Source organism: Silurus meridionalis, chromosome 16, assembly GCF_014805685.1.
Source record: "Silurus meridionalis isolate SWU-2019-XX chromosome 16, ASM1480568v1, whole genome shotgun sequence".
Classification (NCBI taxonomy): Eukaryota; Metazoa; Chordata; class Actinopteri; order Siluriformes; family Siluridae; genus Silurus; species Silurus meridionalis.
This window is the reverse complement of record NC_060899.1, coordinates 4,773,168-4,788,294: the sequence shown is the minus strand read 5'-3', so window position 1 is coordinate 4,788,294 and position 15,127 is coordinate 4,773,168. Positions and strand designations below refer to the sequence as shown.

General features: G+C 39.8%; 1 protein-coding gene across 6 annotated transcripts in view; it reads left to right on the top strand.

Annotated features, from left to right (window-relative positions):
- The first annotated feature begins 7,183 nt into the window (after window positions 1-7,183).
- Window positions 7,184-15,127, top strand: part of LOC124398906 (ankyrin repeat and SAM domain-containing protein 1A) — a 57,914-nt gene continuing 49,970 nt past the window's right edge. For 2 of the 6 annotated variants that reach the window (XM_046869416.1, XM_046869413.1), the window contains exon 1: window positions 7,194-8,226. In XM_046869416.1, coding sequence (XP_046725372.1) covers window positions 8,036-8,226 — 191 coding nt within the window. In that variant the 5' untranslated portion in view covers window positions 7,194-8,035. Of the gene's footprint in view, window positions 8,227-15,127 lie in introns of all 6 variants that reach the window. The other 4 variants (XM_046869412.1, XM_046869410.1, XM_046869411.1 and 1 more) reach the window with 4 other exon arrangements.

Genomic DNA, 15,127 nt, shown 5'->3' with positions numbered 1-15,127 from the left:
AACCAAGCAAAATAAAAGTTCTAATAAACCTTTTTAAGTACCTTCAAGATAAAAGTACTATGAGGACTAGAGAGGTGCCCAGTGGTCACTAGTGATAAAAAGATCGGATCATGTTAGTGACTCGATGAGCAAATATTTTCTTTTTGGAGTCATTCCGTTCTGAAATAAAATAAAATTCCTTTAATCAGAAATAAAATAAAATATTACATTTTTAATAAGTAAATTCCCCAACGTCTACAAACACAAACCTTGACAATAGTTTGAATAATTTGTATATGTATACTGTATATAGCTGCATAGCATACATTGAAGTCACTTGACAAAATAGGGAACAACTCGTACAGAGGATTCACGAGACGAACTATTAAATTTTGTTTTCTAATTTTTCGATGCTTTGCGCATGCGATTTCTGTAGAAAATGAACGAATCACTCTTCGAGACTATTCGTTTTTCTGAGTCACATTAAAGACTAGATAAAAACAAACAAATCGTTTATGAACGACCATCACTACTTTTCATCTGTTCTCTTACTCTCTAAGTTTATGTTCCCATTTCATGGAAAAAATAAATAGTGGGGATTCTGTCTTTTAAATGTTTAATAAAGTTAAGGATGTATCTTATAAAATACTTCATCTTTTTTTAAATAAAGCTTGGTAGGATAGAAGAGATGAAGTATTTTATAAGATACATCCTTAACCTTATAAAACATTTAAAAGACAGAATCCCCACAATTTTTTTTCCATGGAATGGGAAAATGTATTATATATCAATCAGTGTTTGACTCATTAATATCATTCTATTAATAGACTGGTGTGTTAAGAGTAACAGAGTCTTTTTACATAAACTGAGTTGATTAGGAAAAGAGTCGTGACATATTATAATAATAATTATAATAAGACATTAAGTACATTTAAAGGCAAACACTTTTGTACCTTTACTCAAGTGAAACTTTAAAGGGACACTTTTACTGGAGTCATATTTTACCTTCTGTATCTCTACTTTTCTTTAAGGACATGGTTTGTGTACTTCATCCACCACTTTCCAAATCTCTTTACAGACGATGAGATCACACATCTCCCTCACACTACTCTGAGCCTCTAGACACTAGGAGGAAAGTTATGTTAAAACTACAGAATTCAACATCAAACATTCCCCCAAAATCACTTTCTCACCGACAGACCACAAGCAGTTACCTCACCCTCAGCACTGGAGCCCAGCAGGGATGTGTATCGAGCCCCTTATTGTTCTCTTTATACACTTTTGAATGTGTGGCCACTTCAAACTCTACCCTATTGTCAAGTTTACTGATGACACTATTGTGGTGGACGTGATCTTGTAGGAGATTCAAAGAACAATCTCCTCAAGGAACTACTACCTCTTCCAGACCAAAAGGATCCCAGTGGAGGGAGTGGATATTTGTTTTTGCATAACGCATGACTTGTTACAACGACACCTGGGTGAATTCAGCATCTGTTCCACCTAAGAGACTTTTAAACTGCTCTCCAAGCTGTTCAGGAACTTTTACACCTTCACCACTGAAAGCATCTTGCCGGGAAACATTACAGCCTGGTTTGTGTTTGGCACCAAGCAAGACGGTCAAGCTCTCCAGAGGGTGGTGCAATCATCTGAGCACACAATCTGCACTGAGCTTGCTGACCAGCAGTCCATCTACAGTGAGCAGGCCTGGACCAAGGCCAGGAAGATAATGAACCTCAGACATCCCAACAATGGATAGTTCTTTATGTTGTGGTCAAGGAAATGTTCATGCTTCCTAAAGGACAACACTGAGGAGGAGCTACTTCCCGTAGGCAATTAAAACCCTCAGCTAGAAGACCACCAATAAATAGAGCCTGGATTGAGATGCACAATATTCACTACCTCATACTTATACCTTATAAATGACACATCTTGCACAATCTGCACTTTATTAGGTTCAAAGTTTCAGTCCATATCTGCCTCCATGGCTGCTAATAAATATACAGGTAGTCCCCTACTTATGATGGAGATGCGTTACGACGACGCCGTATCGTAAGTCAAAGATGGTACTATGACTGTGACAGACTTTCCTGCTTCATGCTGATTTATCATTTTTATTTTCTCCTCTAAACTGATGGCTTTCCTCTTTTTTTTTTACTACAAGCAGGAGATACTTGGGCGATTGGAAGACATGCTTTAATCACTAAAATTGCTGTTTGAAACCGTTTAAAACAGAAAAGAATACACACTGAGGCAACTTTACTCCGTCGGCCTCATGAAATTGTAAATATTTTTTTAATTTTGTCATATCGCTATTGTCATAAGATCGTAAGCCATCTGTGTGTGTATATGTTCTATTTTTTTCAAATAAATCATAATTTTTTAATTTACATTTATAGCACTATAGCAGATGCCCTTATCCAATTTATCTCATGTATACACTGAGTAATTGAGGGTTAGGGGCCTTCCTCAGGGGCCAAGCAATAGCAGCTTGGTGGTGCAGGGAATATATTTTATAACGTTTTAATCCAACATCTTGATCCCCAGAGCTACCACTTCCCCTATACTGTACATATTCTTTTTATTCCCAAATTAATATATATAATAAAAAATATTGGCACCCTTGCAACCCTTCTCTCAGAAAATTGTTGCAGTTGCAAATGTTTTGGTACTCATGTTTATTTTTTTTGTTTACATTTACATTTACATTTACATGAATCTCTGGCAATGAATAAATCTACACTGGTATGCAAGATTACAAACTTAATATAAATATAACTCTTGAATTCTACAAAGCAAACTTGGAACAGCAACAACACAAAAAAACAGAGAAGAAAAGTCAAACTTGATAAGATTTTACACAGAACCCAGAAAATGCACTGGACATAATTATTGGCACCCTTAACTTTATATTTGGTAGCACCCTCTTTGGAAAAAGTAACCCGAAATTAATCGCTTTCCGTAACCATGAGTTTTTTACTCCTCTCTACTGGAATTTTAGACCACTTTTTTTTCACAAACTGCTCCAGGTCATTCAGATTTGAAGGATGCCCTCTCCCAACTGCTGTATTGGGGTCTCTTCACAGGTGTTCTACAGTATGGGATTTAGATCTGGACTGCTTTTTGAAGTGTGTTTTGGGTCATTGTCCTGCTTGAAGACCCAAGTTGTTCAACAAAATGCTTTGGTAATTAACAGATTTCATGATACCGTTCACACAGTCAAGGCATCCAGTGCCAGAAGCAGCAAATATTTGCCATATTTGTACATTTTGCTCTTCTGTCCAGTTCCAGGGATGTTTGCTACAGTGCCAGCTGGATCCCAATACATGTGTGGAGTTTTGACATTGGACCTCCTGGAGTGTTTAAAGGCTCTTGCATAGAGAAGCTGTTGCTGGATCTGTGATGATCACAAATGTTGCGCTCAGTAGCTTCTACTTTCATACCAAAGACTGTAGAAAGAACATTTACTTATAATCTTATACTTCAGTACTAAACAGTGTTCTGTATTGTTGAAAGATTTATAATCAAACTCTTGATGTCACCCAAATGAGGATGGGTTCCCTTTTGAGTCTGGTTCCTCTCAAGGTTTCTTCCTCATAACATCTAAGGGAGTTTTTCCTTACCACAGTCGCCATGGCTGCTCATCAGGGATAAATGCACACCATTTACCTTAACTGTTAATTTCTGTAAAGCTGCTTTGAGACAATGTCTGTTGTGAAAAGCGCTATAGAAATAAACTTGACTTGACTTGACTTGCCATGGGCTGTAAACCTCTTGATGATATTGCGCACAATGGACACAGGAACATTAAGATGTCTGGAGATGGACTTTTTTTTTTCTCTCAAATCCACAGACAACTCTTTACACTTCTTACTTTTCTCCATCTTCAGTGTGACACACAACACAAAGGTTAAGTCAACATTTCTTCATTGTAACTGGTTGCAAGTGTGATTACTACATTGCCCACACCTGTTACTTGCTACAGATGTGTCTAAATACAGATTACAGGAGCATCACATGCTTAAAAAAGGAATTATTTTTAAAAATTTTGACAAGGTGAAAATAAATGTGTCCAGTCCATTTTTGAGTTCTGTGTGAAATCTTATCAAGTTTGACTTTTCTTCTCAGTACGTTTTGTGTTGTTGTTGTGCCAACAAGCACAATAAGCACATGAATAACAAAACATTTGCAATTGGAAAAAAATTTTCAGAGAAGTGTTGCATTTTCTGACAGAATTGCAAGGGTGCCGATATTTTTGGCCATGACTGTATACTATATTATGTATTGCACCACCCCCTCTCCACCCCAGTCGCCCTCATGGGAAAAGAAGTATCACAACACTAAAGAGACTGAGGCGTATCCTGAGAGTCACATAGAAAATAGATTGACATGGCAGAGGTAGAGCTGCATCTTTCTGAAGACGGAAGAAAAAACATCTGATTTTATTTAATCTTTTTTCTTTTTCTTTTTTTTTCACACCACAAAGGCCTGTTTGTGAAAGGGCCATGTATTATAATTCATAATGCACTTAGTTAAATTGATTTGCTGTCTTTCTAAACTAATTATATAAAATATAATATATCTGTATTCCATAGCATCATCTTTTTCCTATTGCATTGTATTGAATCAAATGGAAATCAAATCGCACTGCATCGTGATATGGGGGAATCGTATCGCATTGGTAGCTGCTTCATGTGTATCTTTTATGTATTGTATCGTTGGCTATGCATAAAGATGCTAATCGTTGAGGAGATGCACATCCATAATACCCATTAATAAACGTTATGAATTTAGCTTCTTACTCTTGACACAAGTGTCCCTATTTAACACCTTTCCTTTTTTAGTGCACCCAGTTTATCCCCTCCTGATATTTGTGCATTCAAAGGATGTCTTACATACCCTAGGAGCCATAGAGAGCCTATGGTGTATTCTTAAAGATCAATAAGAATGATTTAAAACTCAGCTTTTAAATCGCTATACAAATGCATTGCATTAGTCCATGATAGTGTGTTACACCCTTTATAGTGCACCCTTTGTAGTGGACTACATATCTGATACAGGGCATTTAGGATACTGCTCTTAATTAGCTTTTAAAGTGCACTAAATTATGGCATGGAATAAGGGCTTTTTGCACCCTTTGTACTGCACTATATGTCTAGTTAGGAGCAAGTTGAGATACAGCAAATAAATTGATATTTAAGTGCACCAGATTACAATGTGAAGCCTGTTGTATAACATTTGTAATACAGATCTGATATGCCTATAGAAGTGCTCATGATAGAGTATGACATAACATATGCTACTTCCTGTGTAGTGCATTTTGTACTAAATTAGAGGCATTCAAGATATTCAAATTCATATACGAATGCATTAAGTACGGGTATTTTGTGCATTTTGGAATGATCTAAAAAATTCACATAGAATCAAATTATATTATGGCATGAAATAAGGTGTTTTGTTTTGGGTTTTTACATCCCTTTAGTGCACTATATGCCTAGTAAAGAACGATTTGGGATACAGCTCCAAAGAAAATTCTGTTGAAGTGCATTAGATTAGAATGTGAAGTAGGGAAACCCCTTTTTTTTTTATCTATGTAGGGTTTCCGTGTGTAAACCTTACATAATGCAGAAACCCTGCATTAGAGTATGAAATAAGGGTTTTTAATCCTTTTATAGTGCACTAATTGTCCAATTCCCGGATTTAGGACACAGCTTTCAAATCCCTGTATAAGCGCACTGCATTAGTCCATGAATTGATTGCTTTTTACACTCGTTGTAGTGCACTATATATCTAATACATAGTATTTAGGATACAGCTCCCAAGTATTTTCCAAAATGTAGCTACATTACAGCATGGAATAAGGGCTTTTACACTCTTTTAGTGCAGCTTCCAAATATCTTTTAAAGTGTGCTATATTATGGCATTTTTTTACACCCTTTATAGTTGTTTTTAAATCCTTTTATTGCACTATATGCCTAGTAAAAAGCAATTAGATACAGCTCCAAAGAAAATTTAATTGAAGTGCACTGGTAGGGAATTAGGGAAAACCTATATTATATATGTAGTGTTTCAGTATTTAAACCCTACATAATGTACAAACCCTGTAATGTAAAAAATATATATATATATATATATATATATATATATATATACAGTACAGACCAAAAGTTTGGACACACCTTCTCATTCAAAGAGTTTTCTTTATTTTCATGACTATGAAAATTGTAGATTCACACTGAAGGCATCAAAACTATGAATTAACACATGTGGAATTATATATGGAATTATATACATAACAAAAAAGTGAGAAACAACTGAAAAATGTCATATTCTAGGTTCTTCAAAGTAGCCACCTTTTGCTTTGATTACTGCTTTGCACACTCTTGGCATTCTCTTGATGAGCTTCAAGAGGTAGTCACCTGAAATGGTCTTCCAACAGTCTTGAAGGAGTTCCCGAGAGATGCTTGGCACTTGTTGGCCCTTTGCCTTCACTCTGCGGTCCAGCTCACCCCTAAACCATCTCGATTAGATTCAGGTCCGGTGACTGTGGAGGCCAGGTCATCTGGCGCAGCACCCCATCACTCTCCTTCTTGGTCAAATAGCCCTTGATGCCTTCAGTGTGACTCTACAATTTTCATAGTCATGAAAATAAAGAAAACTCTTTAAATGAGAAGGTGTGTCCAAGCTTTTGGTCTGTACTGTATATATTATATATATATATATATATATATATATATATATATATATATATATATATATATATATATATATATATATATATATAATAGAGGGCATTTTGCCTATAGCTTTCAAATATATTTAAAAGTGCACTATATTATAGCATGGAATAAAGTAAAATAAATTTTTATACCCTTTGTATACACACACACACACACACACACACACACACACACACACACACACACACACACCTAAAACAGGGATTTAGGATACTGCTCCTAAGTATTTGCCAAAGTGTTCTACATAGTGTATAAATACAAAAGAAAATAAACAAACAATATAGTAGTTACACTTTCAAAAAATGTGCACTAGGTAATATTGCACAGTTTTAAATACTGTTAGTACACAGTTGTTATTAGACAATAATTTAAGTGACCGTTATTGCACAGTTTAAAAGACAGTATTATCAGTGTGCATGATGGTGACTGGTTCACTAGGAGCAGCTCTGATAGCAGCAAGGAGAAAAGACATTCTGTATCGCTGTAAAGAGATGCAACAGTTTCATACAGGGGGTGAGAGTCGCTCTCCAGAAATGGTCATAGCTTAGCTAATATTCTCCTTCCTCCCACCTCCTGTACAGTGTCCAGGGGGAATCCCCAAGACTGAGCTAGTCTTTCTGACCCCACAGAGTCTAAAAAAGGTCTTCAGTAGTGCTCCCTGCTCTCCAAAGACCTCAGTCTCCTCAGCAGAAAGAATCTGCTCTGTCGTTTCTTGTAAATTGCATCTGTGTTGTCTGTCCAGTCCAGTTTGATGTTCAGATGAACATCCAGGTAATAAGGGCTTTTTACACTTGTTATAGTGCACTATATATGCCTGAAATAGGGATTCAGGATACAGCTACTAAGTATTTTCCAAAGTGTGCATGGAATTATGGCTTTTACACTCCTTTGGTGCATTAATGCCAAGATAGGAGGAATTTGGGATTGGAGTTTGAATAAGAGAATTCTGATAAAGTGCACTAGACCGTGTCCCATATCCTGCGTAGTGCACTGTTTGTCCTGTAGGGAACTATTTGGGAAGCAGCCCACAGGATGGGACCAGATGCCCGGAAGTGACGTGCCCGAGCCGGATAGAGGAAGTGTGTATGTGTGTAAGAGAGTGAGTGAGTGAGTGAGTGTGAGTTTGTGTATGTTTGGGTGTATGTGTGTGAGTGGTGCTTGGACGGAGGAAAGTTTCTTCTCCACCTGGATCGGACCGGACTGGACTGGGAATAGTTACGGGTGAATGCGCGTTTCGGGGCGGCGGCGGCGGTGGTGGCGGCGGCGCGACTCGGTGGACTCTGTCTCTGCGCGCTTTTTGGTGACTCTGCTCGGCTGACATGGGGAAGGAGCAAGAGCTGCTGGAGGCGGCGCGCACCGGGAACGTGGCCGCCGTGGAGAAGCTGCTGAGCGGCAAGAGAGCGACGTCCGGCGGCGGCGGCGGTGGAGGTGGAGGTGGCGGAGGATTCGGAGGGGGAGGCGGCGGCGGTGTCAGCGGCGCGAGCTCGCACGCGCTCTCCAGCTTACTCAGGTAGGAGAAGCCTCTCGTTTTCTTTCATTATTTAACGGGAAAATAGACTTGATGTACCCAGGCCAAGCATTTAGGGCTTAAAATACATGAAAGAAGTCAAATTTAACAACATATATTACTATTTTGATGCTTAGATTTGTCAAATATAAAAAAACGTTTTTCTTTTTTGTTCCTGGATTATGATAGGATCTAGAATTCCATAAAGTTTTGGTTGAACTTCTCGTTGTTATTGATATCGCGATATTTGAAAAGGAAATAGAATTTAAATAGATATGCTAATTAGGCACACATAATTATTTATTATTCTACAGCTTATTATAATCTGATTGGTCAGATGAATGTGATTCATTTTCTATATCACCATCTCGGTAAGTAGTTCCGGCTACAGGGCAAATTACAATTCATATTAATACACTCATGCTAATACAGCTGAACCGTTTGTGATGTTTTGTGGGCGTGGCTAACATGCAAATAAGATACTACTAATATTAATAAGCTCAATGTTTTTTAATAAACATTTATTGTTTCTATAGAAACAGAGCTCAATCACACAAAGTTTAATCACAGGCTTTCAGGTTTTACGTTGATTGTTCAATTCAAACTCTTTTCTTTTTATGGGTTTTTGTAGGCGTAGCTAGAAATGCAAATAAGCTAAAAAAATAAATCTGTACTATTGTGACAGTTTAATCACAGGCTGTCACCGGTACACTTTACCTTTCGTGGAAGTTTGTGGGCGTCGCCATGTGCAAACGAGTGATGTTAGAAACACGTTTTGTAATGTACGCTTTTAAATATCAGCTATTTGCAGATTTTTACTTCAATCTGCAGGATAACTCAAGATCGATTTGTCCTTTCTTGACTGTACAACGAGGCCAAGTGTGAAATGCAATTCATGGAATCTCAATTGCGGTGTAAGAAGTGACTTTCTTTGACGTATGCAGTATTCTGCTTCCTCTCTATTACAGTAAGACTACTGTGAGAGGTTTTTTGTTGGTTTTTTAGCCTGCAGACACCTGCGCAGGCGCTCTGTGCTGACGCTCGCATGTTTTCTCAGAATTGCCGATGCAGAAGTATGAATAAAATTGCAAATGTGTGCTCCGTGGAGGGGATTTATATGGTAATCGTCCACCAGAACATATTCATGCTTCAGGGTTGTTAATGTTTTTGGCGGGTTGTTAACATGGTTGCATGAAGCAGTTTTTGAAGATGATCACCGCAAAGCAAAAACAGTGTCTTTAAAAAAAAATCTTGTTACGAATCTGTACTCATTGAATTTCATTAATAAAATGCTCACTGTACTTACAGTAACTGGGCGAGACTCGGTGTGAAGGTGGCAGGCATGATATTTAGTCACAGTGCTTTTTTTCATGTTAATAGTTGTACTAGATGTTGCAATATTCGATTGTTTGAATTCATTAATTTATTTTTAATTCTTGACCAGTCCAAAATAACCTGGATGATATGCAGAACATGAAACGTTTCCCATTATACACTGGAGCCACAATAAAAACAAAATCGGGTAAACAGTAAAGAACAGAAATGTCCTTTAAATCGGTGTTATGAACAAAGAGAGGGGGTAATCGTCTGATCGCAAACCTTTACACCATGACAAAGCGTGACACAGCGACACACTTCTACATCACACTCTTTTTTTATTTTTATACAAATATAACACATCAAAGCAGTATATTTTCAGCTTTTCACACAATGCAGTCCCGGAAATGGATTGGGATTTGATTAGGTGTTAGTCTCGTGTTCAGTGTGCGATGATGAGCAGCGTTTCCTCTTCTCCATGTGTATAAGAACGAAGATGTTCATAACCTTAGTGTTTAAAATGATCCCAAATGTTGGATTGATCCACTAGATTTTTGTATCTCCCTCTCTGCTTTTTTTTCTTGCCGGTCTCTGTGCTCTTCATGCTGCCTCAAAGCCTGTCTCTGTGCTCTTCATACTGCCTCTCTTCTGCCTCTGTGCTCTTCATGCTGCCTCACTACCTGTCTCTGTGCTCATCATGCCGCCTCAACGCCTGCCTCTGTGCTCATCATGCTGCCTCAACGCCTGTCTTTGTGCTCATCATGCTGCCTCTCTTCTGTCTCTGTGCTCTAAATTCTCCCTCTCTTCTGTCTCTGTGTCTAAATGCTGGCTCACTGCCTGTCTCTGTGCTCATCATGCTGCCTTTCTTCTGTCTCTGTGCTCTAAATGCTGCCTCACTGCCTGTCTCTGTGCTCATCATGCTGCCTCAACGCCTGTCTCTGTGCTCTTCATCCTGCCTCTCTTCTGTCTCTGTGCTCTTCAGGCTGTCTCACTGCCTGTCTCTGTGCTCTTCATGCTGTCTCTTTGCCTGTCTCTGTGCTCTTTATGCTGCCTGTCTCTGTGCTCATCATGCTGTCTCTTTGCCTGTCTCTGTGCTCTTTATGCTGCCTGTCTCTTCTCATCATGCTACTTCATAAGCCTGTCTCTGTGCTCATCATGCTGCCTCACTGCTTGTCTCTGTGCTCTTAATGCTGCCTCTCTGCCTGTCTCTGTGCACTTCATGCTGCCTCTCTACCCGTCTCTGTGCTCTTCAAGCTGCCTCTGTGCTTTTCCTGCTGCCTCAAGGCTCTTTATTCTGCCTCCTTGCCTGTCTCTGTGCTCTACATGCTGCCTCAATGCCTGTCTTTGTTCGTCTCTGTGGTCCCTCATTCTGTCGCTGCTCTTCATGCTGTGTCTGAACTCGTTTCCTGCCTGTCTCTCTGTTCTTCATGCTTTCTCTTTGCCTGTTTCTCTCACATCCCTATGCCCATCTGCCCATCTTTCTGGCTGTTTCTCTGTCTCTCGGCTTGTCTGACTGCCCTTTATTCAGTCTCTCTGCCTGTCTCTCTGCCTGTCTCTCTGCCTGTCTCTCTGACTGTCTCTGTGACTGTCTCTCTACCAGTCTGCCCCTCTGTACATCTTTCTGCTTCTCTCTACCAATCTTTCCATCACCCTGCTCATCTCTTTGCTGGTTGGTCTATACATCTTTTCTTTGCCCATTTCACAGCCCTTTCTGTCTGCTTGTGTTCTCTAAAAAGAATGGAATTGCATTTTGGGAAAATCTAGTCCACACACACACACACACACACACACACACACACACACACACACACCTCAGAGCTGGCTGCCTGAAGGCACTGTTACTTTTAATTGGATTAATTGATTGCAAACGCAGTTCCGAGGTGTTGTGCGATCGAATCATGTTCAACAACAGGAACAGAGAATGGAGTATAATGATCATAATACAATGTATCAATGTTATTATTTCCCTTTGCTCCATTAGTTATCTAGGTGAGAGAAACATAGCGACAGGAGCCTGCTTTATCTTTATATATTTTATGTAAATCAGTCAGTTCAGGATAAATTTGCTGTTCCAAATAACTTGGTGCAGTAAATCCCACAATGCAATCAGGCGATGTTCCCCGATTCTCAACCCACTAATCATCAATGTTTATTACGCCAGTATTGATAATAAACAGCAGTAACACAGTGATGTTGAATGTCTTAGACAGCAGACTGTACACTTTTTTTTGTACACCTGTTCATGCCTTGCCCACTATCAGACACCCCCCCCAACACACTTCTCTTTCACACGCTTGTGATGCTCTGTTTGAACAGAATTAAGGGATTGCCTTCTCTGATCTCTTAATATATTCCATATACTATAATAGAGTACCGAATGATTTTGCTCAGATGCCAGGTGAGTCTCGGCGGATTTGTGTGCCACTCTCAGTATTTCCTAATTGATCAGGAATGCTCGAGAAGCTCTTCATGTTTTGCTGGGTTTTTTCTGTTCGCTATTCACATGCAGCGCGCCGCCCGCTTTCATGTCAGAACTTGTCGATTTGTTGTGCAAGAGCCATGCACGGAGTTAAAGTACATCCCGAGGAATTCGTCTCATTCCATCATGGCCGAATAACAGACCCTGACATGCTGCACGATCATGTACGCTGCAGATGCACTCTGGGTAGCCTGAAATAGAAGCTGATACGTTCATATAGGTCTTCAAATCTCAAAATAGTTCCTGTTCAATATAATAGGAACACCTGTACACCTATATATGTAGTAAACTGTGTGATCTCGATAGCTTTAACCGTTTTATGGATTGTGGTACCAGGTGGGCTGGTTGGAGTATTTCAGAAACTGCTGGTCTCCTAGGATTTTTACATGCCACAGTCTGTAGAGTTTACACAAAACAGTGAGGAAAGTCCTGCAGCAACTCATGTAATCACTCATTACAACCGTAGCAAGCAAAAAAGCATCTTAGCATGCACAACAGGCAATGCCTTATGAGCTGTAATAGCAATAGGCTGCTTTGGATTCCATTCCTGTCAGCCAGGGCAGAATTCTGGAGCCGTCATGGGTGCAGATTCACCCAAACGAGACATTTAAAAATTACACCAGAAATCACCTGGTCTGTCTACAAACATCATGTATAGAAGACCTTTTCATTTATAATAATGGAATTTGGCAGGTGCCTTCATCCACAGCGAATTAGATTTTCATACAACTGAGCAGCTATGGGGTTAAGGGCCTTGCTCAGGGGCCCAGGAGTGACAGTGAGTGTGTGTCTGGGATTTGAACTCGTGACCTTCGGATCCACTCATGGAGTATTTTTCTCATCATGCTGCTCTAAAGTGTCAACAATGGCATCAAAAAGGCACCAATAAACTCATGCGTCAGCTGAAATGCACATCTTTGTCTTCATCACCTTCATCTTCACCGAAGATTTTACGTCATATAACAGCATACACTGTAGAAACAAAGGTTTGTGGACACCCGAGCGTACGACTGGTATGTGCTTTTTGAAAATTGTATTAGACTTTTAGTCCCCATTTGCTCTTATAATAACCTCTCCTCTTTTGGGAAGATGTTCCACCAGATTTTGGAGTGTACTTGTGAAGCTTTGTGCGCATTCAGCCACAAGGTGTTAGTAAAGTCAGGTACTGATGTCAGGTGCGGAAGCCTCAAAGGTGTTCATTAGGGACCACTCAAGATCTTCTGCTCCAACCTATTTAAAACATATCTCCATAGAGCTGGCTTTGTGTACAGGGACATTGTCATGCTGGATGATCACGCGGGTTTCAACAGACATCCTGTACAGTTGTGCGCCTCCAGATTTGTGTTAACAGTTTGGGGAAAACCCACATATGGCAGGAAAAGTCAGGTGTCCCAATAATTTTGTCTGTATATTGTATACAGTTTCTGTCACCAAACTGTTTTGGGTGAATTAAGAGATAAGTATGGCTTTAAATGAAAGAGGAAGCTTCATGAAGAGAAGTTGTCAAATGTCCTGTTTTAACACTTTAAATGAGAGAAATAAAAATGCTGATATAGCATATTTTTTATATATATAATGCTTCATTAAATGCTTGTTATGTTATATAAAATGCTTAATTAAATGCTAACACCCGTACTGCTGTAAAAGGGTTGTGTTATTGATGTTGTGTTCTGGATACTTAGCAAAACATTCCGGACAAAATGTTCAGCGCCTTCTGACCTTTATCTGCTGCATGTTCTCTGTACTTAGTCTCACTGCTAATTAAATGGCACCATTTAAACTGGAAGTGGTTGGTGTTCTCTCCAGTGTCATTTACCAGGGTTGAGTAAATCATTGTGTAAATAATGAGGTGCTCTGTGTCCAGCTTTATTGCACTAACAGGAAGTGGTTGGTTTATGCTCACTTGGTATTTCCTGATTTTTGTCAGATGCAGTCCGTTAAATCTGGTGTATGTAACATATGTGAAGTGCATCAGATGAACGGGTAGCCCACAAGCCGGATGTGTGGGCAGACAGACCACTGGAATGACAGCCGGACATAAGGCCAGACTGGCACACTGACGGACCGAATTACATGCAGGAAGACAGTTGACCAGACAGGCAGATGTATGGCAGGACTCTGTGGCAGACAGATAGGACAAATCGCTCTGGCATTTACAGACAGAGCGATAGCCAGACATATAGTGAGGAAGACAGAATTTCACAACAAAAAAGAAAGGAGATCAGGGGGAACATGGAGGCAGGCAGGCAGACAGGTTAATAAATGGCCAGACAGGCATGTACAGCCAGACTAAAATGCAGATAGACAGTCAGATAGCAAAGCACCTGGTAGGGTGAAAAGAAATTGGACAGAAAGGCAACCACAAAAGGACAGACAGGTGGACTACTGTTTATGCAGACAAGCAAACACTCAACGGACAGACGGAGAAAAGGCTGTTAGAAGAAACTATATGATTGGTGGAAGTGGCAGCCATTATATTGAACAGAGAGTCAAACAGATAGACAGATTTGTGGACAGGTAGCCATACAGGTAGAGGTATGTACAGAGAGACAGACGGGCAGGAATGCAGATGAATGGACAGACAAAGACAAACAGGCAGGTGGATGTGGACAGACATGCAGCTCAACAGGCAAACAGACAATGGACCAGACAGAAGACAGGGAAACTGATGCATAAACTGACAGACAGGCAGACAACGATATATGGACAGGCAGAAGAAAAAGGTGTGGAGAGGCAGAAGCAGACAATGATGTATGGACAGGCAGACGGAAGAGGTGTGGACAAGCTGACAGACGTATGGACTGGCAGATAGAAAGATGTGTGGAGGAGCAGACAGACATGAGGACAGACAGGGATTTTGAGAGAAAACTGTCCTAATTAATAATGTGATTCAAGAATGCCATTCTGAAAGGCAGTTATATTCTGTACTAATGAATACATGCACAGGATATAAGGCCCCGTGTTTGAGGTCCATTTTGTCCCCACACATCTAGCACATTTTGCCTCAGCATCCTGTTATGTTTTTTTTTTTTTTTTTTTTTTTTTATTGAGTGAAAGCGTCCTGTGTGAAATACTGTGTCTCGTTTGTAACATTTCACTGACATCCAC